Raw genomic sequence first — 25,814 nt, forward strand, 5'->3', positions numbered from 1 at the left:
CTGAAAGAACAGATAAGTAACAGCTATGAATGACCAGACTTGCAATATGACTGTTAAATATTTAGATTCTATAGTGTACTTGATGAGAAGCTCTTCAGGACAGCAGAGTAGGCCTTGTGGGTTAAAAAATAAGCAGATTGTAGTCTCTTTAGGCTGGGGGTTGAAACAGCAGTTTGGCGGTTAGTTGTATTGGTAACATTCCCCATAAATAGAAAGGCAATGTGTTTGATGGTGGTTAGATACATTAAAAGCAGGATCCATAAAGAAATATCACCAGCTAAATAAGCAGATATAGTGAAGTGTCCAAATGATACTGATGGACAATAGGAATAGCTTTCTAGCCAAAAGGAGAGAGTGCTGATAGCACTCCGTGCTCTCATGTGAATGTTGGAGGGGGTGATAGGATAGGGTAAAACTCTGCTGGTGAAAACCTGAGGAATTCCTGGAACAAAGAGTAGTTATCCAAAAGAGAAAGCAGAACTACTTTCTTGCTGTTGTCTTTGTCTTTGCTGGAGTCTGCAGGCAGGTCATGTAAGTAGCATGTGCAGGATTAAGATGAGTATCACTTTACCTTGAGAGACTCACCGATAACACAGATCAAAAATGTCAGTATTTTAGAATATACGGAGAATTTAAGAAGAATATAAAGGAGCAGATAATTGTTTCACATTAAGTTCTTCTGAATTAGATCATCTGAGATGATTGTCAGTATAATGCTGCTGTTATAGTAAACTCATGAAGCAATCTGGACTACACATAGTTATGCTCGTCTGAAGAAAGGTAGCATAGGTTTTGCCCAACAAACATACACTGATGGTAGGTGCAGTTATATGTCAGGATAACCTTATTCCCAGAAGACCATAAGACAAGTGAAAGACCATACTAGAGAAATCTGTAGATCTGAATTCTAGTTATTCTGTTATTGATTCCTTATGTTCCTGATAGTAAGAGAACCTCTCTTAGCCTTGGTTTCTGCAACTGCAAAGTGCATTGTTTACATTTTGTTTGTCATGTGTAATTAATTAATTTCTGTGAAGCATTTTGCATATCACAAATAGAGGTTGCTGCTATAGGCAGTAGTGACTACTTTAGCAGTATTGCAGAGTGGCATTGCTGCAGAAAAAGACACTTTGGTTAGGTTTTGTTTTCCCCTAGTGTCTTGGTGATCTGGACATAAACTGCCTTTTTACAGAGGGAGACTACACTTCAGTTTCATCTTCTTCCATGTGCCCTTCCAATACACACAGGCCCCTTGTAGTTGATAAATAGCGTAAAGGTGAAGCAGGGCTATGGTTCTGCCTGTTTCTTGCTTTTTTGAGGGGACAGTCTGCATCCACAGAGCTACCTCTGAATGGAGAGGGCTGCTGATCTACAGCTTCATTCATTGGGATTTGAACAGAAGGTCAGCAGTGGTCTAGCCATTCTTTTTAAATATTGAGGGGTTTTTTTAGGATGATTCAGTTTTCTTTCTTTATAAAAATAGAGGGCTGGATTTGATAGAATGAAAAAAAAAATGTGGGAATGTGGTGTTCAGAAATATAACTACAATACACTGCTTGCACTATTTAAAAAGCTAACATTCTTAACACAGCCCACTCCACCCCCTTTCTACCTGACACATTAGTTTTAGACTTTGGAATAAGGTCCTTTATACTCGATGACTCCAACTGACAAGTTTTATTTTGACAATGCTTTGTTATCAACAGTATCCTTGAAATCAATCCAAATTACCTGTTCACCATCAAGTTGATTGACAAAAGTCTATATTCAGACTTGCTGTGGGTAAAAAGTTGAAGGAAGTGTTATTGTGTCCTTTCTGTACAGAAGGAACCCACTAACAATTTATTTTCTTTCTAATTTCAGAATCTGTAACACTTTCTAGTTTTCTGCTCTATAATAATCTAGCATCAAGTCTGTGCTTTACTGCTGTAACATTTCAACTTGATTCCTTATGTTTAGAATGGGTTAACCCACCTCTGTTCAACTTCTATCATATAAATTTATTTAAGTCAATAAGCAAGCAAAGTGAAAATAAAAAATGGGGTTGTGATGGTTTATTGGGAGACCTGGATAAATCCAGAAAATCATTGAATGACAACTTTCAGCTCATTCACATAATTGACGTAGTCCTATGTGCTTCTCAAAAGACTGTTCCTTATTTCCTAGAGTTTTAACCTACACTGATTTAAAATGTTAAGAACAACCCAATGCAAATTTAAAAAAAAAAAAAAAAAAAAAAGAAATGGATGAGACCTGTAAGGACTCAAACTTGATTCCATGTTTAGACATACAATTTTAGAAAAGGAGTATTTGACAGAGCAATTGTAGGCTGTAAACTGATGAACAGATCATATGACTAATATAGCTGAGATGGAATGGAACTCGCATGAGAGAAAATAAATCTGCTCCATTTAGCATATCTGTGTCCGTTTGTAACAGTACCACTTTTATTATGGCATTGTCAGAAACTGTGTTTAAATAAATTTGAGTACTGAATTTGCAGCTATTTGTACTTTCAGTTATCCCTGATAAAAAGCATAGGTTAGGCATTGGATAAAACAAATATATATGGCTGGCTATGAAATCAAGATTCTTGTACAGGGAAGGATTAAACCTTATTTAAAATGAATGGAAATGTTCCAGTTTCCAATGATAACTTCATTATTTCTTGATGTTTTGTAGGCTGAGCCAGTAAACAAGCCTTTTAGCTTGTTTATAGGTTTTTGGTTTCAAGTCTTTTCAATGAGAAGAATGTCCAAGTCATCTGAGTGAAGTTTGTATAAGAGGGCACTTAGAAAGCTATGATTGTGTGGGCAGAGGATAGGCAGGCAGTCACGCTTCAAGTCTTGTTCAACGAATGGTTACAAACATTCGGTGTAAGGGCTGAATGGTTAACAAGTGTTTCTACATCTTGAAACATGCCTTTGATATTGGAAAAGTGTCCCAGGATGGTTCCTTTCTCTACTAATAATATGTGAAAACGAGGCAGCCTTGGCTCTAGTGAGAGCTTTGTAATATTCTGAGAGATACTATTTGCATGCCTCAAAAATCGCATACAGTCTCATTGAGCATTCTTTTCCTTCCAAAAGCTGCTTGCTCTTAATTCACTCTTAATACTTTGACTTTGGGCATAAGCCTGGAAGAAAGAGAAGTCACAAGAGCTGTGCTGATGCATATATGTTAAAAATGTGATTCATGTGCCACAAATATTTCACTTTTTGGAAAATAACAGACAGCAACTTTAGGAAGGCTGAAGAATATGGTCTGTTCTTTTTCTGCTCACTCTTGTGCTTTTCTTATAACTGGAAAAGAAATAAGTCTGTTTACATCCTTTGTTCCAGGATTCCAGAAGCCAACCAGGCTTTTACCAGCTTTGTTTTGGCTCTATTCAACGTGGTGCATTTTGCTGCTTCACTATGAATCAGTAGCTAGTGTTTATTATTGACCATAACAAGAGTATAATAGTAAGGTCAGTGAAGACAAACTCTGTAATGAAAAGACCAGATCTTGAGGTGGATGAGGGGATCATAATGTTTCATACAGTTCCATACTGCTTGAAGACAAGGAGGACAGTTCATGTCCTTTAATCCCCTTAAGATACCACAGAGCAAATTTTCATATACCCTGTATCTAAATACACTTCTTATTCTGCCAAAGAATTTTTAGCTGATTTAGAAACTGAAACGTCCATTTTAAGAACTATTTCTTTGTTGGATTTTTCGGAGATCCTGTTTTTGTTCTGCAACTATGAGACTGGGAGGTCAATGATATGCTGTACAAAAAAGTAGGTGTATATGTTTAAAATACGTTGACTGTGTTTCTATGGAATACAAGCTTTTGTTTTATGGAATAGAAGCTTCCAGGTACCTGATGAAATCTTTTCTTACTCTTCCAAATTGCTTTCCTTTTTTAATGGCACCTAGTTTTCTCCTGAGACTTGTAAATCATATTGTTTCTCCCCCTTCCTCTTGTTTTGTGTAGGCTTTTGGTGTTTTTTTTCTGTGATCAGAACAATGTAAGACTTAGTAACCTGGATGAGAACATTCCATCAGTTGCCATTATGATTTTTTGTAACTTTCTATACATTTGTTTTGTTTTTTTTCTTAAAGAAGAGAAACCAAGGAGGGGTATCCCCCTTTAAATCCTGGCTTGCCAGAACGTGTTAAAATCTGTTATAAAAAGAAAGCATCCGTTTCTCAAACCATAGCCATGCGCATAATTCAATCTCAAGATAGAACAGTACTTTACGAATACAGTACTGATTTGTTGCACAGAATCCTGCCTTGCTCCAAAGATGAATCAAGAGAGGCCTTTCTACTTCTATTTTATTAGCTAGTAATAACTTGTTCCCCTGTCGGTTTTTTGACCGGTGCTGTATATCATATGGATCTAAATGGAAATGTCATTACTCTGAAAAAAAGTAGACAGCATTAATACCAAATATCTGAGTTAAACTCAGAGAATTAAACTGGACAAAGAAGCCTGTAAATAAGTATAGCTGATTCATTTATGTTAAAAATATTTGCCTAGAACTGTTTTCAGCTTCAGTCGTTCATGAAAAATTCTGTTCAGATGGTTATGGGGAAAGTATAAATAAATACTTAACTGCTCTGTGTTTCCATTGTAACCCAGTTAAAGCAATATAAGTATTATTGAATCATAAGTTTGTTTGGCAAACATTGTAATGTCATTCCCTTCTTTTTAGACACTTCAGGAAACCATGTGCAACAGAGTGAGATTTTGCAAGACATACAAAACCCCTTCAGGATTTGGTTTCAAACAAGCAGATGTGTGATTTTTTATTATTTTTTTTTCTGCTGTCAAATGAGCATCAGCAGTTTACATGTCTATAGTCTCTGTTGATGAAATATTTGCTGATGATCCTGTTGGAGATACAAATACTTGTTTGGAACAAAAGTTGTGTTTTGTGGAAACAGATTAATGTAAATTACACTCCATGGTTTCTGCCCTCTTAAAGAGCCTGATCTCATCTTACTTATATAAGATTTGCAAAGGAATGTTTACAAAGAAATCGGGAAATAGTACAAAAAGGAAAGAGAGTTGTCAGAGCAAAAAGGAACAAGACTTAACTCAGATTGGACAAACAAAGAATCCAAAATTTTCGAATACTTTAAAAAGCACCGTTAAAAAGATTGCCAAGTGTCCATCTGCTCGCAACTTATCAACTGAAGAAGAGGAAAGTAATAGAGAATTTTCACTTTCTCCAACATTCAGTTACAGAGTTGCTATTGCCAATGGACTGCAAAAGCATATTTTTGTAACAAACAGTAATGATGAAGATATAGTTCAAGATCTGTCTTCAAATGACAGTTCATATTCTGAGTCGTTAAGTGAAGTAAAAAGCAATAGCAAGAAAAACGAATACTTATCACACACAATGCCTGTGAGACGCAACAGAAAAAGCTTAAGCAGCCTTGCACCATCTGATGGAAGTTCTGATGGAGAACGCACTTTACACACACTGAAGCTGGGAGCTTTACGAAAGCTAAGGAAATGGAAGAAGAGTCAAGAATGTGTCTCATCAGACTCAGAACTAAGTACATGGAAGAAAACATGGGGCTTAAGAAGTAAATCTCTAGACAGAACTGGCCGTCACCAGAAATCAAATACTCTTGAACCTGGCTTTAGTTCGACAGGTTGTATTAGTCAAACCCATGATGTTATGGAAATGATCTTTAAAGAGCTTCAGGGAATAAGTCAAATTGAAACAGAACTCTCTGAATTGAGAGGGCATGTTAATGCTCTGAAACAATCAATTGACGAAATTTCTAGTAGCGTAGAAGTTGTACAAAATGAAATTGAACAATTGCGAACTGGATTTGTACAGTCCAGAAGAGAAACTCGGGACATACACGACTACATTAAGCAGATAGGCCATCCAGGAAACAAAGCAAGCCTTAGGTTTCTAAATGTGCCTGAAGAGAGGCTTGAAAAAACTGAAAACATAGTTTACAAAATATTGATAGATAAAATGGGGTTTTCGGAGGCACAAAGTACTATTAAAATTGAGTTTGCCCAAAGACTGGGGCAGCAAAGAGACTGTCCAAATGCAAAGCCAAGACCCATTCTTGTTTACTTTGAGTCATCACAACAGAGAGATTTGATTTTAAAAAAGTCTTATAAACTTAAGGGAACTGGCATTGGAATTTCTACAGACATATTTTCCCATGACATAAAAGACAAAAAAGAAAGAGGACTACCTTCCTCTCAGACATACGAGAGTATGGATATGAAGCTTTTAACTGTGGAGACGAAAACTAAAATGCATGACTGGGAGTCACCTGACAGTGATAGAGACTTGGAATCAGATATAAATAAGAACAGTTACGCAAAGATATCTAAATCAGCACTTCAGATAAAAACAAGCACTACAAAGGGGAATACTGAGTCCCCAAATACTGAAGACCTTAATAGAACTGCTGACAATAGCACCTTTTCAAACAGAAGAAATTATGGCAGTCAGTCACCAGAATTTGACAACATGGAAAAACAATCAAAAACCTATTATTCAGACATGACTCCTTTATGGCATTTACAGAATGACTTTGTAACACCAAAACTTAGCCGTTCAGAGTCAGATTTCTCAAAATTGTGTCAGTCTTACTCTGAGGATTTTTCAGAAAATCAGTATTTTAGCAGAACAAATGGCAGTTCACTCTTGTCTTCCTCCGATCGAGAACTTTGGCAGCGAAGGCAAGATGATTCTACAAACTGGTATGGCAGTTCCCAGGAACAGACTTTTGTCCAAGATATGCAACAGTATCCAGAGCAAAATGAAGTAGAGAACACAGAAGCTGTTGACAGTGGCGTAAGCAATGGAATAGTATGTGCATCTGGAGACAGAAGCCACTATAGTGATTCTCAGCTTTCTTTACGTGATGATCTTTCCCCATGGAAAGACTGGAATCAGTTGCAACAAGGGGCAGATTTGGGCCTAGATTCATCCACGCAGGAAGTTTTTGTGTATGATATGAGCAGCCCTTCAGATCAACAGACAGATTTTGGAAAGTGCCAAAGTTCTGACCTCCAGTATGATACGGAAAGCTATGATTTTACCCTTGATGGTACTTCTCCGTCATGTCCAGGCCTTGATAGTGAATCACAAAGTCAGTGGACTGGTCAATACGATGATTATCAGGAAACAAATTCTCTTTCCTCTTATCAGAATCAAAACAGATTGCCTATGATGTACCGAAGTCAGAGTGAACTACCAAGCGATGACTCGGAAGAAACAGCCCCTAAATCATGGCATAGCCGATTAAGCATAGATCTGTCTGATAAGACTTTCAGCTTTCCTAAATTTGGATCTACGCTTCAACGTGCTAAGTCAGCTTTAGAAGTAGTCTGGAATAAAAGTACACAGAGTTTAAGTGGGTATGAAGACAGTGGATCATCTTTCATGGGAAGATTTAGAACTTTATCTCAGTCTACTGCAAATGAATCAAGTACAACACTTGATTCTGATGTTTATGCTGAGCCTTATTGCTACAAAGCAGAATATGAGGAAGACTTAATTGAACCACCTGGTGAGAATGAAACAGACTATGTAGAAGTAATGGAACAAGTCCTTGCTAAACTAGAAAATAGAACTAACAGTAGTGAAACTAGTGAGCAGATCCAAGAATATGAACTGGTGCAGCCTTCCTATGAAACCCCATATGCAATACTACCAGAGGAGCAATATGACACGCATTTTGACGGTGTGATCAGTGAAGAGATATTGGAAGTTGAAAGTGACATGGCTGCTGACATAGAAGTAAGGGAAGATGAAAATCAGAATGTCCCAGAGATGCTTACTGAAACTCCAAAGAAAAAAAGAATACGACCGTCATTTAAAGAAGCTGCTTTAAAAGCATATAAGAAACAAATGAATGATTTGGAAGAAAAGATCCTTGCTGGAGGTAATAGTATTTTAATATTGTCTTTTAAGTAAAACATTGTTGGACGCTAATTTCTGATCCTGCTTCCACTGAATTTGGTGACAAAAATTCAGTTTATCCCTAGGTTTGTTCCTAGGGTGAAATAGTCCCATGGAAGTCAAAAGGCTAATATTTTACAAGTTTGTTTTGAAGGAATTTTCTGAATATATTTAGTCAAACATGTTTATAAGCAGTTGTGTTGCTTTGAATTTCAGTAACTTGAAAATTAAATTTCACAAGATTTAAATCCTATAAGAAGAACTAAACAGTACAATGTTCTTGGTTTTCTTATAGCTTTATAAATTTATTCACAGGAGTAATCCAGAGTGTTCATATATTGCATTGCTTCCTTTAACAGTTTTCAAGGTGTGGTAGGTTCTTCATTCTGAGGGTGGTGGTGCACTGGAACAGGTTGCCCAGGGAAGCTGTGGATGCCCTGTCCCTGGAGGTGTTCAAGGCCAGGCTGGATGGGGCTTTGAGCAGCCTGGTCTGGTGGGAGGTGTCCCTGCCCATGGCAGGGGGTTGGCACTAGATGATCTTTAAGGTCCCTTCCAACCCAAACTGTTCTGTGATCCTTCCTGATGAGCAGTGTTCTGCACCCTTTATGCAACCTATAACTTGCTATGTACTTGTGAGGGTGCAAGTCTAAAATGATTTTAATCCTGTCCTTATTGGTACTCCCATTAAGCCCTCAAACAAGTAGTCAGTCCCCAAAAAAGGGAAGAGAAGGGTAGGGAGGAAAGAGAGGTGGATTGTAAATGGTAGCATCCATGTATGCAGCGGCGGTAGAAAGGAACTTAACTCACAGAGGGTGTTGACACAGATTTATTCATGATCTTTATCTTCTGTGGTATACTTCAAATCAGACAGTCATATACATAACTAATACCTCTAGTAATACATAAATATGGTGATTTTCAATATTAACATACATTGTAATGCTAACGTTATAATATTGCATGTGCATTTAATTGGGAGCATGTAATTACCATAGCTGGCCAAATGGTAATTGTCACCTTGACTGAATCTTTGCTTTCTTTATCTGCCTTGAAAAAAAATAAAATAATCATCTCATACATTCATTTTAAAGATGAATGATTGTGCCTTCAGCAAAAGATTGTATTTAGTAGTAATGAGCATACAAAGCTTGAGCTGCTATACAGTTTCTTTTGTACATGGACAACTACTTTTGCAGATGTTTTTCTACATTACTGTGTTAGACACTAGATGGTGTATGTATGAAGAAATAGCTGGCAAAACTAGTATTTTCATTACTTTTTCATGATTTTTTGAGGCATGGAAGCGGGGACCCACAGTCATTTTACCTAGTCATTGTTGTACAATAGGAATATAAAGGTCTGAGGGCCTAATTAAAGAAAGCACACAGGGAAGATACAAATAGTGAAACTCAAATTGGTTCCACTATTTAAAGTCTGTACGTTTGTATACGTTATTAAATAACAGAGGCTGTTAGAAAATGAGAACTATCTTTGATATTACATCCCATGCAATCAGTTCTGTGAATTAAGTGTGTTTGTTCTTCCTTTAACTCAGCAGGTGAAAGACCTCTTTCAATCTCTTAGTATGTTGACATTTTTTTCTTCTGAATTACTGAAGCATTTCTTATACTATATTTACAGAGAAGCCAGTTTACCCTAAGGAAAGTTTATGAAAACATGTTATTTGGTGTAGTCTATGGGGCATAAAGTGTCTGCATGGTTGTAAGATGTCAAACTAGGACCTCCATTTTTGTTCCCACTGAAATAAAGGAGAAGGGACTACAGCAAGAAGTCAAAGGGAATTTACAGATGAACTGCTGCAACACTACTTTTTCAGAATACTCTGAAACAGTATGTATTGACTCTTGAATAACAGTTCTGTTTTCTCTTCATACTTCATCTTCAACCCCAACAGGGAGGCCATGTGTTTCCATCAGGGATTCTGCCTCAGCAGTCACCATCTGATTAGTTACAAACATATTTTCAGGTCTGTAGCATACCTGACAATACTTATTAACCATTATTAACTTATTAAGTCTTTCGTGTTTTATATCTAATGGATGAATATAATATTTTACCTTTTGATGTATGCAGAACACCTAACAATTCTTCAGAATTTAAAGCTTTCAAAAATATTTCCTAGCTGGAGTAGCCTACGAAAAGAATACATTACATGAAAAACTACTTCTGCTGAGTGACATGCAGTATTATTGCAGTCAAATCTTTCATGATTTTACTTTCAATGAGCTAGATGACTGATATTATAGACGGTCTGTTCACAGATAACGGAATCCACAGATGGAATCTGTGTCCTTGGAGATATTCAAAAGCCATCTGAACATGGTCCTAGGCAGTCTGCTCTAGGTGACCCTGCTTGAGCAGGGTTGTTAGACAAGGTGGCCCCTGGAGGTCCCTTCCAGCCCCAATTGTTCTGTGACAAGGAAATGCATTTTTTTGAATACTTTGTATGCAGTCTTTGAAGAAGGATGTCTTCTCAATGTCAGTTTATCCTCTAAGACAAAACATGTTTAACTTCTGTTTATTACTTGAATTGCAGAGCAATTTTGATTTAGTATAGGAAACAACATTTTGTAAATCAGTTCTAAAAGGAGTTCTACAAAACACACAAAAGGTACAGTTTGTAGCCTGTCAGTTTTCACAACCTGTCCCCTCTTATTTACGTGGATTCATGCACATCCACACAATACTTAATTTATCATTTAAGCAAACAGTGGTTTAGGGAACTGTATTTTCCTTTCAATATTTACAGGAGCAGTAATACCTTTAAAGAAGAGTGACTAATAGCTGATGTAGGGCTTACACTACTTTTATGAATTATTTTTTTTTGTCTCTTACCTCTATAACTGATTCACAGTCAACTTCTGATTTCTTATTTGTGGATGGAAAAGTACTAGTTGCAGATCAAGTTCCTTGAATTAGTCTTCATTATATAACCAACGCATAATCTATTGTTTAATGAATTGTTTCATCTCTACATGTAGGCAGGAACAGGTAGACAGTAATCTGGCCAGCCAGAGATATAGCCAGGTAATATGGTAGTGTTATTTCTTCAATTTAGTACAAAAGAAAGGTTTAGAATGCTATTATTTTTATTCTAGTAACACATGAGGTAAGGTCATTGAAACTTTGATATATAAATAATTTATTTGTGCACAAGAGCCCCATCAGATAGTCCTATTCTCTGTCTCTAGCTGGAGAGAAAAAATACGCTATGCGCTGATTGCTTATGTATTATTTATTACAACGTGTTTTTGGAGATATACTGGAGTGAAAGTAATAGGGTATATGGATGAGAGGAGACGTGAGCAGTACGTGAATAATCCTTGGATTTAAAGTTCTGTAAGGACATTCTGTAAGGCATTGTGATGATGCATGTATATTAATGGAAGGATTGAAGGCTTTTTAGAAAAATATCAGAGAAATGCTAGCCAATGGTTTGTTTCTTTGTATTCTGTAATTGAAAATAACTCTTACCCTTTTATTTATTGTTCCAGTCCTCTATTGTTATTTTCTAGCTTTCCCTAGTGGGTTCTTTCATTCCATCCCTATCTTGTTATCTTTTACAGGTGCCTTAGAATAAGTATCATTCTCTCTCCTGATGAAACTGTCACTCTGGATAAGCTTCCAGAGTTGCATGCGCTCTTCTGAGTTGCTTTTAATAATATTGACTCTTTCTATGAATGGTAGTTTACAAGCAATAGCTTCTTGATCTAGTTGATGAAGATCTGACTGATCATTTGGTGACTGGTCAGATTTTAAAAAGCCTTTGGTCTGAATTTTCTGCCATAGAGTAGAATCATCAAATAGTTTGGGTTGGAAGAGACCTTTAAAGGCCGTCTAGTCCAATCCCCCTGACGTGATCAACTAGATGATGTTGCTCAGAGCCCCATCCAACCTGACCTGGAATGTTTCCAGGGATGAGGCATCTACCACCTCTGTGGGAAACCTGGGCCACTGTTTCACCACTCTCGTTGTAAAAAAAAAAAAATCTTCCTTCTACCCTGTCTAAATCTTCCCTCTTTTAGTTTAAAACCATTACCCCTTGTCCTATCGCAACAGACCCTACTAAAAAGTTTGTCCCATCTTTCCTGTAGTCCCCCTTTAAGTACTGAAAAGCTGCTATAAGGTCTCCCCAGAACATTCTTTTCTCCGGGCTGAACAACCCCAACTCTTTCAGCCTGTCCTCATAGGAGAGGTGTTCCATCCCTCTGGTCATTTTTGTGGCCCTCCTCCGGACATGCTCCTACAGGTCCGTGTCCTTCTTATGTTGGGGGCCCCAAAGCTGGACACAGTACTCCAGGTGAGTCTCACCAGAGCGGAGTAGAGGGGCAGAATCACCTCCTGGCCATGCTGCTGGTGATGCAGTCCAGGTTACGGTTGGCTTTCTGGGCTGTGAGTGCACGCGTGCACATTGTCAGCCCATGTTGAGCTTCTTGTCAACCAACACCCTCAAGTTGCTCTCCTCAGGGCTGTTTTCTATCCCTTAATTCCCCAGCCTGTACTGATACCACAGGTTGCCCCAACCTGGGTGCAGGACCCTGCACTTGGCATTGTTGAATCTCATGAGGTTCACATGGGCCCCCTTCTCAAGCCTGCCCAGGTCCCTCTGGATGGCATCCCTTCCCAGTAGCCTGTAAATCATTTATGGTGTCAAGATGGGTGAGCTCATCTTACTCTATACATACAAACAGTGACAGGTCAAGTTATAGAGGCCAGGGTTGGGAGCTGCCGCTTTAACATGTGGATGAAAGTGGATTTTCTGTTGTTCTATAGGAAAGATTTGTATTATGTTTAGTAGTGTCCGACTGAAGAACGAACTTAGAAATCAGTAGTAATAGAGTCTTATTTTGTGTATGCCTGAAGGAGGAAAAGTGATGCTAACATTTGAAACCAAAGGAACCAGTAATGTGTTACTGCGCTCCCCTTGCAGTGTGGTCATTTGTTTCCACATTAAGAAAAGCTGTCAACAAAATAGTATATTACTAATGCATATTTCAAACTGTCTATTCAAACTACACTCTTTTGAAACAAGTATATATTTTCTTAATTTGACAGCTTTTCTAGCTTTTTTATAGTAACTGGTTGCTGGAGCTGCCCGAGTCAGCTGTATTTCCCCAGAGAGTATAGGCTTTAGAAGTTAATTGAACCTTGTTTTGTGGAACTTGGGCTTTTGCTTCCTTTATGTCTTACCTCCGTCACATTTGCTTTTAATACACTTGTATAGGTGCACAGTTAATAGTAACTAAGAACTGTAGTTGATAGTATTGTACAAGTTTTGTTACATAAATATAAATCGTGTATTTGGACTTGAAAAGATCAGTGCGGTGGCCCATATGAAAATCAATGGATCTGGTATTGTTTGGTGAATGAATAAGTCATTTTATAGCCATTCAGGTGGAAACAGGATAAATAAAACCATTACCTTGGTTATGGCAACTGCATATTGGCTGGTGGTGACTGTAATGGGGAAATAAGAAGCCTGTTAGAAAGTAATTTTCTTTTAAATATTAAAGAGTTTTCCTGCACTCAATCTACTTTAGCTGTGTTTGGAAGTGGGCTTTAAGAAAGGATCACTGTTTGTAGAAAGCGAAATGAAAAGTAGACATATATCCTATCTTATTTCCTAATTACTTGAGGTAACTATGTTGATTGATTAAAATACTGTGAATTGTGTGTGGGTTTGCGTTTGCTTTTGGTTTTTTTTTTCACTTAAAAGTAAAGTTCCTTCTCAGGCTGATGGTGGGTAAGGGAAGGATGTCTAGTCAGATGGCAGAATTCTAGTTTAATGTATAAAATACTACAGCAATTAATAAAAATAGAACATGTATATTTGCACGTATTATGGCAAACTGAGCTGCAAATTGCTTCACTGACCAGTCAGTCTTGTTCATACCAGAGTATAAAAGAGGTTGTTGATAACGGTTATCTTTTCCCCTTTTTGATCAGTCTGACATTGTCATAACAAAAGTAACAGTTTGTTGTCTTGCAGGAATTCTTTGAAATCTGTAAGACCCCCCTGTTGTCATTACCACCTCATTTCTTCAAGTATTTTGGTATTAAAAAATTAAATACAAACTTCAGTTTATACTTATCCTTTAGTGAATAATAGTGTTGTGGTACTATTGAAGGCTTAGGCATAATTAAATCTAAACAAGCTGTCTTGAACTAATGCAGCTTTAAGTTGATATAGTTTTGACATACTTAGGTGTACTTCATTGTAAACACTCACCAGAAGGCCCCACTGTGGAAGGCTTGAAGCAGAGTTGTGTCTGCATTTAAGTTTCCTTTGAGTTAATCATCACCTTGTACAAAATAAACATTTTTTATGTTATCTCTTTAAGATTCTTTTGCTTCACTCAGCCCAATGGCATTCCTTATCTTTCCAGCCTCAGGCATAGTCTAATGGGGAAAATAAAAAGAAGTTAATGAATGAGTATGCTGTAATTAGTCTTTGCAACATTGTGAAAGAATAGCCCAGACAGGAGCACTTTTAGTTAATAAGTTAACAGCAACACCAAGCCCCCAGATTTCTGTTCTGTTTCAGAATATTGAAACAACAGTATTCAGTGATACAAGGTTTTGGTTGTATTCTGCCGTATCCCTAAAAGATTTTATTTTTTTTTAACTTGGGGTGATGAAAGAATTTATTAATATAAGGGCTGACTGTGTATGCTATGTGGCTGATATAGTTGTTCTGCAATGTTTAGAAAGAATAAATATATATTCACCTAACGTATGAGGTATAAAGAACTAGATTTGGGGACATAATAAATTTTATCAGAAGTTGATTCATCTGTTGCTCTTCTCTTTGTATGTAAATAATGTAAACAGTTAGATTACAGAGACTTTTCATCAGTGTAAATTTCCTTTCATGTTCACAGCAGAAGCCAGTGACAATGGAACAGATGTATTGTGTAAACAGGCTGGGGAAGAAATAGATACCCTTGCTATACACCTGAATAGATGTGTGGTACTGAGGAAACAAGATTTATTGCAAGTTAAGGAATCTATTTTGGTGCTGTATTGGGCATGACAATGAACTATGGAATTTAATAATCCAGTTTTTCCAACTGTCCTTTTTTTTTTTTTTTTTTTTTAATCTTTCTTAACTTCATGTTTGTGACTGTCTTTTGGTCAGGTAAACTTCTTTTATTTATGTTCTTGTGGGGGGTAAGAAGCTGAAGTGGGGGGAAACAAAATACTTTTTCAGATGATGTGGGTAGGAATTGATAAATACAATATATTCCTGCATTCAACCTGCTCAGCTAAAATTCTAGAAAATCCTTTTTCATGTATATATATACACACACACACATACATATGTGCACTCTAGGAATCTTCCGGTAATATTACAGGAAGTAAAATAGTGTTCTAAAGAATTATGAACAACTCCAACATGTAACCAATACATAACAATTTGACTGAGTCTCTCTTGCATTTGCTTGTTTTGTGCACATAAGAGTCTATGCATTTATTTTTGTTTCTTGCCACTGGTTTCACTCTAGAGTCAGGTATAAGACTTTACCCTTCCCTTCCCGCTTCTCTATCTGCCCTTTGATGGGGAGAAGGGGTAACAGAGATTTAAGACAGCATATGGTAGTCCGTTCAGCCTGAGATTAATAGAATTGTGGAAAGGTTGCTTTAGAAAAATTACATGAGGAAATCTAATCAGTTAATGGTTAAGATGATACATCCATCTTTTGTCTGTGAAGAAAGAGCAAGTAGTTACATTCACTGCCGACTCTAAAGTTAGGGCTTCATAGAAGGAGGATCTGCCTCAGTTTGCTGCTACTATGCGTTCAGTCTGTCAAAAGAGGGAGTAAGGAAAGCTATACTGAGAGTAGTGATCATCATCTTAGAGACTTTTAACATTCAAATAAAAGCAAACCCCTATTAACAAGAAGTTATGTTTTTTTCCAAGATCTGTTAAAAAATAATCCCGAGTTTTAGAAAACTTAAGTAAAAGAATTCATTAGAAAATGGTTTAATATGTCTTTCAGAAAATATAATAGTGTTCTTATGGCTGATTAGATTTTAATTTTGTAGTTACAGGCTTCCTGTTTATCAGAAAATCTTCAGTTGTACCACTTCATCTTTTTGAAAAAAGGATAGTAACCAAATAAATCAAGGATCAACAATTTAGCATAATAACTCTTACTGAATCAGTGTGCGTTACATCAGGACCATACGTGTCACAAATACACTTGTGTAACAGTCTGGGAGTCAAAAAAAATTCTATTGTTATCAGATGCCCTTTTGCTGGGGTAGCTATACCTGTTCTTTAATCATCATTGAAAAAAAACCCCACACCAACAAAACCCACAAAAATCCCACATCCTTAATCAGGAAGGTTTAGCAGAAATCATCCATATTTTGGCTATTAAAAACAAATGGAGAAAACCCAAAACAAACCACCCCAAACCACTTCTGTTTAGAGAATGACTTCCTTTTTTAGGAAAAGTAATTCATTAAAACTCCTAATTTCCTTCATAAAAGAAAAAAAGTCTCTACTACTCTACTCCTTTCAAGAACTATTTAACACTATTTTCACTGGCTTTAGAATTAATGTAGATTGATTAATATTCATGCAATTTCCCTACCCTTTTTGTGCTTAAACAGATTTAAAATAAATTTGCTAGAGCTAAGAGAAAACCTGAGCGTGAATGTCAGTTCCAAGGACTTATTTATACTGGTTCTGCTGTGGAAATGAATGCAAATCAATATCTTATCACCAAGATTAAGAAATATTTTCTATTTTTATTTCTTAAACATTTAAGCCTTTTCTTTAGATCATTGTATTTTAGAAGCAGAAATAACACTGCATTATTTTATTATGTAGCTTCAGGAGAAAAGGAATCTTGTTAAAGCAACTGGCTGAAAAAATATCTAGACATGCATTTAAAAAATGTAATGACTTGGAAAACATGAGTTCATAAATATGCTCAAATCTTCCTCTGATCTATTGGGTAAGTAGGATATTAAAATAAAGTGTGAAAATAAACAGATTCTCTGTTTTGCTGCCAAAGCAAAATTCTGGACAGGTGCCAGACTTTTTATTTCTGCACATTTTCGAGGTGATCAGTGGAGCACCTACACAGTTGCGTCTCCCTGGGACTCTAATTAGGAGAAAATATCTGAAACCTCTCTAGTTCCTGCTGATCCAAAATTATTGTTGAAAATGATGAAATTTTGTCAACCATGAGATTTACCTCCTTGATCAATAGAGAGTATTCTTAAAATACCTTGCATGATCAGAAGTTTTAGTAAACCTGAAAATAAAGACAGGATTGTTTGATATATAAATAATTCTAGTAAAAAAAAAATAAAAAATAGACCCATGCATAGACACCTGCGCTTTTATATTGTTTAATGCATATAACTTTTTAAAGAGAGTTTTCTTCTGCACTTTCCTCATGTAAAAGTCTTATTCATTCCACTGAAAATTTTACTAATTTTCAGATTAAAACTTATGTAAAGAGAGGTTTTTCCAGGTAGCCCATGTCTTCTAATTATGTTGTTGGTAGAGCTGTTGAGAAAATGTCAATACTATGGTAAAGAACAAGGTGTATTAAGAGATACAAGTTAACTAGAGAAAAAAAAAAAAAGAAAACCCTGTTGAACATGGAAAAGAAGAAAAGATTGTGATCTGTTTTCACGATACAAGTAGTGATAGCTACTAGTTTCTCTGGAGCTAAAGTAGTGGAAGCTAGTAGCTTCTCTGGAGTTGACTAGTGAAACTAGTTGGACTTGTTTTGTGTTACACTGGAATCTGAGATGTGATGTGGCAAAACATCTTTTTGACTCTGATTCTTGTCTTTGAGAAATGAGGTTACTTAATCATAGGCCAAACAGCAGCAAGTGATTTGTCAATGCTATTACAGATTCATAAACTATGTATAGCTCTAGGTATCACCAGTGTAATTGCAGCCTCACCAAAGGAATTCTTGTCCATCAGCGGCATATATACCAAGGTGGAATAAGGAGAGACAGACATGACAAAACCTATTATGGAATGTAGAATAAACCGGGAGAGAAGAATATGTAAAATCGATGAGTAAGAAATAAAGCAGTTTTTAATCTTAACCTGTAGGTCTTCCTGTTCCATTTAGCACAATCAGAGTTGATGCATCTCTGCATCCGTAAGGTGGGGAAGATACTGCAAATATCAAGTAGTGGAAATTTTTTTGGGAACTTTAAAAGGTATGTAGGTTGAAATTTTCTTTTATAAATAAAGAAAAGCAGAAGACAAGGAGATATGCCTTTTCCTATTAACTATGAAAGTGGATTGTGCAATTTGGAAGGATTTATGTGTGTCCTGTAAGGTAGAAAAAGTCCAATAGAACCAAAAGTCATGCTTTGAATTCTAGTGTACCAGTCTATAGGTCTTAACATCTGGGTGTCAGTTTGGTGGTTTTGCACAATTATTTCAACTTATTACTTTCAAGAAGAGCTGAAGCAAACAGTGTATAATTTGATTTGGTTTCTAACTATAGCATAAAAGCTAACACTAGGGAAAATAACCTTTTTTTTTATTTTGTTAAGAAGGTCAATCTCTTTCATGAGAATTATCTTGAGACTTTTTTTGAGTTGCTTCAATTAAAAAAAAAGGTAATTATATCATAGAACAAAAACTGCTGCACTTCATACTATTTGCTACATGAATGCTACTTGTATATTTTTTAATTGTGAGTAAGCATACATTCTTGCCTTATTTGACATTGATTATGTAACTAACATGATTATCCATGGAGAAAAAGAAAGTATTACTCCATTACACTCTAATGCATTTGAAGTGCTGTCACCACCTCCTTTCTTAGTTTTAATTCTCAAGAAGACAAAACAAACCAAATCCTTTCAGTATGTCCTCAGATTATTTTATGAATCTCTGCTTGTTCTGGCTTTTGTCATCCTCTTTCTGTTCGTTTACTTTTAGCATGATTCAAAAAACTGGAAAGACAACTTCAGCTGAAGTTAACAGGTGTCCATAGAGCTGAGTCATCTCTCTCTCGTATATGACACATACGAATACTTTCTGGAATTACAGTAGCCTTTTTTGCCTTAATATTACATTTACAATGCTTTTAATTTCAAATAGGCTATATACCTTGCCCTGCTATCTAATCACTTTTTTGCCATTTTTCATTTTTTCTTCCAAACATAGAACTAGTGTCAAGGCAGCGAAGTGAATTCAATAATATGTGAAGAATATTTTGAATTCTATCTCCGTCCTTTCAGATGCTTGCAGCCCATTCCAGATTGGTGTCTTCTACAGACTCTGTGAAATTCTGTTCATCCAACTTGCTGAGAACATTGGCTGAAATTGACCTGTATGATATTGGTTGTTATGCCACATGATACTTTTACCAAAAGAATTACTCCCAAATATCACAGCACAACTGTACGCTATTTTTTACCAATTTCACTTCTACTGTATTTATCTTGCTTACATAGGGAATGTCATGAAAAACAAATTTCAAAAATCGTATTATCATTGTGGTATTTCAAGTCTCTTCCATCTCTTATATCAGTTAAACCAGTTTGCTTATCAACAGAAGAAAATCTGATTTCTTTGTCTTATCTAAGTAAGCAATGTTGGCTGATGTAATTTTTATTTTTTTTTTATTCTGTGTGTGATTATACATTGACTCATTTTTTTTCTTCCACTGCTGTAAGTTTTACCTAAATTTTTTGGCCCTCCTAGTTTGGGTTTTTTGAAGACAATTTTTGGTCTATTTTAGATAGTTTCTTAAATCTTAGCTAGGAAATTAATACAACCCCACAAGAGATGAAACCACTTCATACCAATAGCAGCTATGAACATCATAGCCTGTGAAATATGCAACTGTCTCCCAGGTATTATGTTCTGCTCCTTTGTTCTCGATGCTAGGCGTATGTATTGTTCTTGGTCTTCAACAATAGAACATTTATATGACTTATGGGTTTGCCACTGTCATCATTTTATTTTACAACAGCAAATCTCTTAGTCTTCCCAATTCACAATATTTTGTTTGACCACTGGAATGTCTGAGTGTGATCTAGATATTTTACTCACGCAACCGAGGCAGATGTTGCTCTCCAAGATCACACCTCATGTGCTCAGCAGCTAGTGGACTTCCAGTCAACAGGGCCAAAAAGAGAAATGGTATGAAATAAATGCCACCAAAACATTTGTGGTGTGGATGCTTGAATCTTCAGCACCAACTGCTTTGACCTTCTGATCTGCTTTTATGGCACTAAACTATTTGCCGTTGCACATGTCCGTTTTGTTGCCTAAGATGGTCAGCAGCTCGCTCCTATGTCCCGGGCAGTCATTTAACATTCCTGCCCTACTGTCACTTCTGTCTATGCTGTTGCCACAAACCAATTTGCATGTCCTGGTGAAATCCTCATGTTCAGTGTAAAAAAGTACCAAGGAACATGCTTTTCTTTGAGTCCTGAGGGAGTACTCTCACAGTTGGTGCCCAACCAGGTGGCTGTTTGCCTGGATTGCTTTGGAAGAAACACAATGGAACGTCAGCTTGCAAGTAAGACTATGATATAGTGATCCAAGTCAGATATTTTGTGGGGATGTTGGCTGTGATGTGGAAAGACTTGCAATAATCAATTATCTGACTGCTTTCATAAACTATAGTTAATAACTTGGTTCCATTTACTGTTATCATTTGTATCAAAAAAGCTAAAATATGCCTCTTTATCCATTATGGATAATGTGTGTTTTACCATTCTGATGTGTTCTGGGGACGGAAGAGAGTGCTTAAAATGATCTCTGCATTTTATTCCCTACCCTCGTTCTTACAAGCTGGAGACTGTCAAGAAAGCCCAGTTTTCAAGAGGACCGTAGTTTTTTGACACCACCAAAAATTAAGAAGCACAAGTATCATACCACATTCCATAATCAAATAGTTCTCTTGATAGTCAATAATTTATTATTTTAGAGGCAAGTTTCAGAAGGTGGTAGAAGGATCTAGTAGCTATTGAAAGATAGTAGAAAGTAAGAGCCATTAGAAGTCTAATGGGACTCAATCTCTAAAGACCAGAGATGCTTTTAAAGCATGTCCTCTTGTTTCAGATTTACATACCAGTTTATTAATACAGACACAAATGCAGTTTTTATCTTCACCAAGCTGACCTCCTGTTTTGGCTCTCAATGTATCCGCTAGTAATTTTTCTACATCACTGCTAGTAAAGTGCTAGCAGCAATTCTTCTATTTCTCCTGTCAACCAAGCTTTATTCAAGTTTAACCTTCTCTTTGTCAGACAGGCATCACTCATCTCTTATGATGTGCTAGCTTTAATATTATCTTTCAAGCGTTATACAGTAAATCTTCCTAGAATATTCTTCAGCAACACAATATACTCTAGGCTTACATACTGTAATATTCTATTCTGTAGTGGTAATATTAGCTTCTGGGTACAGCATTTATTATTTTAGCATGGCTTAGTTTGTGTTGTTGTTTTGGACAGACAACCTACTACTTTAATGTGCTGCTTTTATTTGACCTTGGGTGTCATCCTTTATTTCCCTTTCTTACTAATGCATACTAATTAAAATTGTCCAGCTAAGACTACAAACTACTTCTGACTAGGGGTACTTTACACATGTTATTTCCATGGAACAGCTGTATTGTTATCTAATTCCAGCAAGTATTATGTCTAAAGGGTTTGCTTCCAGGAATGACGTAATTATCAGTTGGTTTGACATTCTTGCAACCATTTTGCAGAATTAAAGATTAAAATGGTACTTTGAGAGAATAATGAACTTTAAACCTTTTTCCAATTTGGTATTACACAATTATCTACACTTATAGGAATGGAAAATCAAGGTAGTATACATAATACCGTTTTAATCCTAGGGTTTCCTAACAGTTTAGATTTTTTTGACCTTATTACAGTTCTTGTGCTATGAAGCGGGGGAGTGTGGACTAAGTTTTTGCAGTCTTTAAAGAAAGAGAAGTGTATTACGATGATGCTCTGCTGCTTAGAAAAATGCATAAGTCAAATAATGACACAAGGCTTGAAGGAAGTTTATGACTGGAGGCGCGGGGGAATCTTCTGAACCTCTCATAAATATCTCTGCTGACTGATGAGACTATTGTCCAGTTGTATTTCTGGTGGTATCATAAGCTAAAAAGCAAAGGTCTGTCTTCACATTTGTATCTTCCTTGCCAGATTATCTTTCACACTGGAAGAATCTGCCTTTTCAGTGTCCTTTAGAGATTATTTTTTTTCCTAGGAAATTTGGGTATAGAAACTAGTTATCTTCTACGATGAATTCAAGTTCAACTTTTGTAAGATCTATTAGTTTTCAGACTGAGTTTTAATAGTAATTATGCAGTGTTAATAAACACTTGTTCAGAAATTTTACTTAGTCTTCTCAACACCTTTAAACTGATACGAGGATAGAAAATAACTTGGGGGCTTATTTGAGGGGGCTGAAAGAATGCCAGGTAAACCTCCTTCACTACACACACACCCCACCCCCATCTGCAGATTAACCTGAGTGGATACTTGTGAACCATTTTCAACAGAAGCCAGAATTTAGTGGGTATGTTGAATGTTATACAGCCTTTTAATATCTGGAACTTCTTATTAACAGAAACTTAAAGACTAATTTTAACGAGTCAATATTTTTAATTTCTTGTTTACCTAAATGTTTATGTCTGTTTAGGGGAGGCTTAGGGAGTGGTAGTAAAGAAGGAGGATTAGAGATAACTGGTGAAGGATGGTACAGAGCTGGAGAGAACTTTCTATCTAAAGAGGAGCATTTTAAAATATGGTTTGCTAAATATTCCTTAAGGTTGTCCACTCTTTCCTAAGGTTTTTGTGTTCTGTCATTGACTCTTAAGAATTCTACATAGAAATTGAGCTTATTTGCAGAAATGTCATATGGTAGCTGATCATCATGATTTCTTTGCTCTAATTAATGATATGTTACCTTTTCTTCTTCTTTGTTTTAATTGTTATAATTATATAAACTTAAATGAACAGCAGAAACCTTGTACCACTACACTATCCTTAACTAAATTAAAACAGTTTTTTCTTCTTTTTACCAGTTACCTAATTAAATATAATCGAGTTTGAAACTATCAGACTGCCTAAAAAAAAAAAGGAGGGGGCTTCCTTTTGCCTTCAGTATTTGACATTTGTAAATATAATTTTCACTTGTAAGTAGCTAGATGACCATCCTACTCTGCATCACTCCATTACACAGGTATATATATGGAATGCACTGAGCTGAAATAGCAACAGTTATGGAGTAATATCACTCCATGTTTTTTTCCTATAATCCTAGTAAAACACCTTCCAGTTATCTAAAATGGCATATGGCATAACATGAAGGCTATACTTCTATTTCATAATGTAGTGAATTTTCACATAAAAAGCTAAGGAGAAATAAACTAATTGAAATGAAATAGGAAGCATCCCATAGGGTTAACTAAACAAAACCAGTGTTTACACTGTTCTTAGGTTAGGTTTTTGCCATAGAATGTGTGGATGGCAGAAATGAGTTACATGAAGATAAGCTCTTTTAAGTAAATCACTGTCATTCAGCAGTATAATCTGAGAGGTCTAGTCTTGTATCCCTGATTTGAAAATGCATTCAGTGGTCTCTTACATAATCACAGTTCATTTCTTATCTACATCAAGGAATGTTGCTGTCTATTCTGGTAGTCCAATGACTACTGAAGTGAACTGCTTGGTGACTGTACACCTCCTGATTTGGTGCTCTCACAGACACAGAGAACACTTCCACAGTTCAGATTATTTCACTCGTGGTGAGTTCAGAAGAAGCAAGAACAATGAAGTTTTCAAACTAATTTCGTCTCTGAAGATGCAGTCATTTCTTACAAAAAAGATGCTCTCAAAATCTTGTTTTGGGAAATCTGCGTCAGTTGTCTGCTTTATGCAATTTCTATTGCGAAAAGAAGCTGTTAGACTGGTGCAATTTATCATTTTTTTTTTAAGTAGACACTGCAAAGAAAAACAAGTTAAATCAAACATGTAATACCTTTTTTCCCCCCTTCCTAATTTTTGATTGTTCCTCTCCTTCCTAAATTTAGGCAAAATTAGGTTCCAGTAAAGGAAATGTAGTGAAATTAGATGAAGCTGGCTGAAACCCAGGAGAGGTAAAGAAAATTTCATGTGTCCATCTCTCATGCTCTGAAATACAAAATTCCATTTAATGTGGAAGTCTCAACAATTTTGTACTTTTTAATATAACTTTCTAAACAATTGAATTAAACATATAATTAATATGATTCTTTAGGCAGCTGGTAGTAAAGTACCTGCAAACTGTTTAAAAATTGCATTTCGCATAAATAATACTGAGATTTAGATTTCTATAAATCTATTCAGTCAATTTAGGGTAATTTGACAACTAAACCACTATAGCTTAATATAGTCAAGAATTAATTTCTGAAGCAAAATAAAAATGCTAGTATTTCTGAAGGGAGGACATTGTAAAGTGAGAAAACATCAGAATAGTTCATGTCCCAGCAGAAAAAAATACCTTAATGGGTTTTGCTAAAACATAAAAGTTGATACTATGTCTGTTTATATTCAGGAGGAGAACTATGAAAAGAACCAATTCACAGCAAGCAGATATTCTTGATGCACAGAGATGATGTGCTTACTCTATTTTTACTGAATTGTGGAATTTACTATTAGTAACAGTTTTAATTTTATATTCTGTATAACTCAAAACATACGTTTTCCTTGGGACAATAAACCATAGCTCATACTTTTAAGCCTACTCTTTCTAAAAGGAGTGTTCACAATAGCTGTGAAAGAAAAGCTAAGATCTGTAGTCAAGCATTTTGGTCTCACAAAGGAGGAGAGACTGTTGCATAGCTGGATTTTCCGTGGATTCAAATTTGGTATTGTGACATTGCTAGTCCCCAGTAGTAGCTCAATCCTCTTTAACCTTTTTGAATAATACAAAATCAGGTATAATCTCACTGGTAAAACATGTTTTGAACAACTTATCTCCAGTTTCTATTCTGCCTGTTCTTGTGCACGTGCTTTGCTTTGATCCCATAAGTAGCCTCTAAAATTAGTGGCACAGTAGAGCCTTTTGGTTCCCTGGATTGTTGGTATTATACTGTATGCACCTTTACATTTGCCAATATATTTTTCATATATGTGTTTGAATGTGATATCTTCTTGTAGATAAACTGGTTTAAAAATCAAGCGTGGCACGTATTTGAGGTGTATATGATCATTTTATAATGTACATAATGTGGAATGTCTAAACATCTTAAAAATTCCTGAACTATTTAAAGGGCTTGTAGAATGTGTACTTCATTTGGGGAGTAAAAATGGAAAGATCAGTAAGGTGACAATTAAAACCATGCAGTTTCATGTATGCTTTGTACTATAAAGTGTCAAAAAACAAAAAAAAAAGACACTGGTGGAATAATATATAAAAGCAATTTTAAATGTACTTGTATTTTAAAATTGATAAGACAAAAAAATAAGGGTAGGTTTTTTCTGTCAGCAGATATTTTCTGTCTGATAGTAATTGTAAATACATCACATTTTTGCATTAAGCAATTTATGATATATATATATGTATCATACCTTATACTTTAACAATTGTAGTTCTTCTGTTGACATTTGGGGGGTAATTTTGGTCATCATATGAATAGCTGTGCTAAAATAGAATAGTAACAGTTCAGGACATTGATTTTTATTTTGCTTTAATATCCTTAGTAGAAACACTCATTTTCCTTGAAAATAGAGCATTATGTTTTGAACACTGCAACTATATTAAATATATGTTCATTAATATTAAAAAACAAAATAAACCCCAGAAAAAATCATGCGGAGATGGGATACAGTGTATAAATTATGT

At 35.9% G+C, this 25,814-nt stretch overlaps 1 protein-coding gene across 6 annotated transcripts in view; it reads left to right on the forward strand.

Annotated features, from left to right (window-relative positions):
• Nucleotides 1-25,814, forward strand: part of UNC13C (unc-13 homolog C) — a 239,651-nt gene that overhangs the window by 61,849 nt on the left and 151,988 nt on the right. The window contains exon 1 of one of the 6 annotated variants that reach the window (XM_074600308.1): nucleotides 4,583-7,922. The exons of 4 other annotated variants lie outside the window; for them this stretch is intronic. In XM_074600308.1, coding sequence (XP_074456409.1) covers nucleotides 4,958-7,922 — 2,965 coding nt within the window. In that variant the 5' untranslated portion in view covers nucleotides 4,583-4,957. Of the gene's footprint in view, nucleotides 1-4,582; nucleotides 7,923-25,814 lie in introns of those variants that run through there. One more of the 6 variants, XM_074600307.1, reaches the window with a different exon arrangement.

The sequence above is a fragment of the Larus michahellis genome, chromosome 9, assembly GCF_964199755.1.
Source record: "Larus michahellis chromosome 9, bLarMic1.1, whole genome shotgun sequence".
Lineage (NCBI taxonomy): Eukaryota > Metazoa > Chordata > Aves > Charadriiformes > Laridae > Larus > Larus michahellis.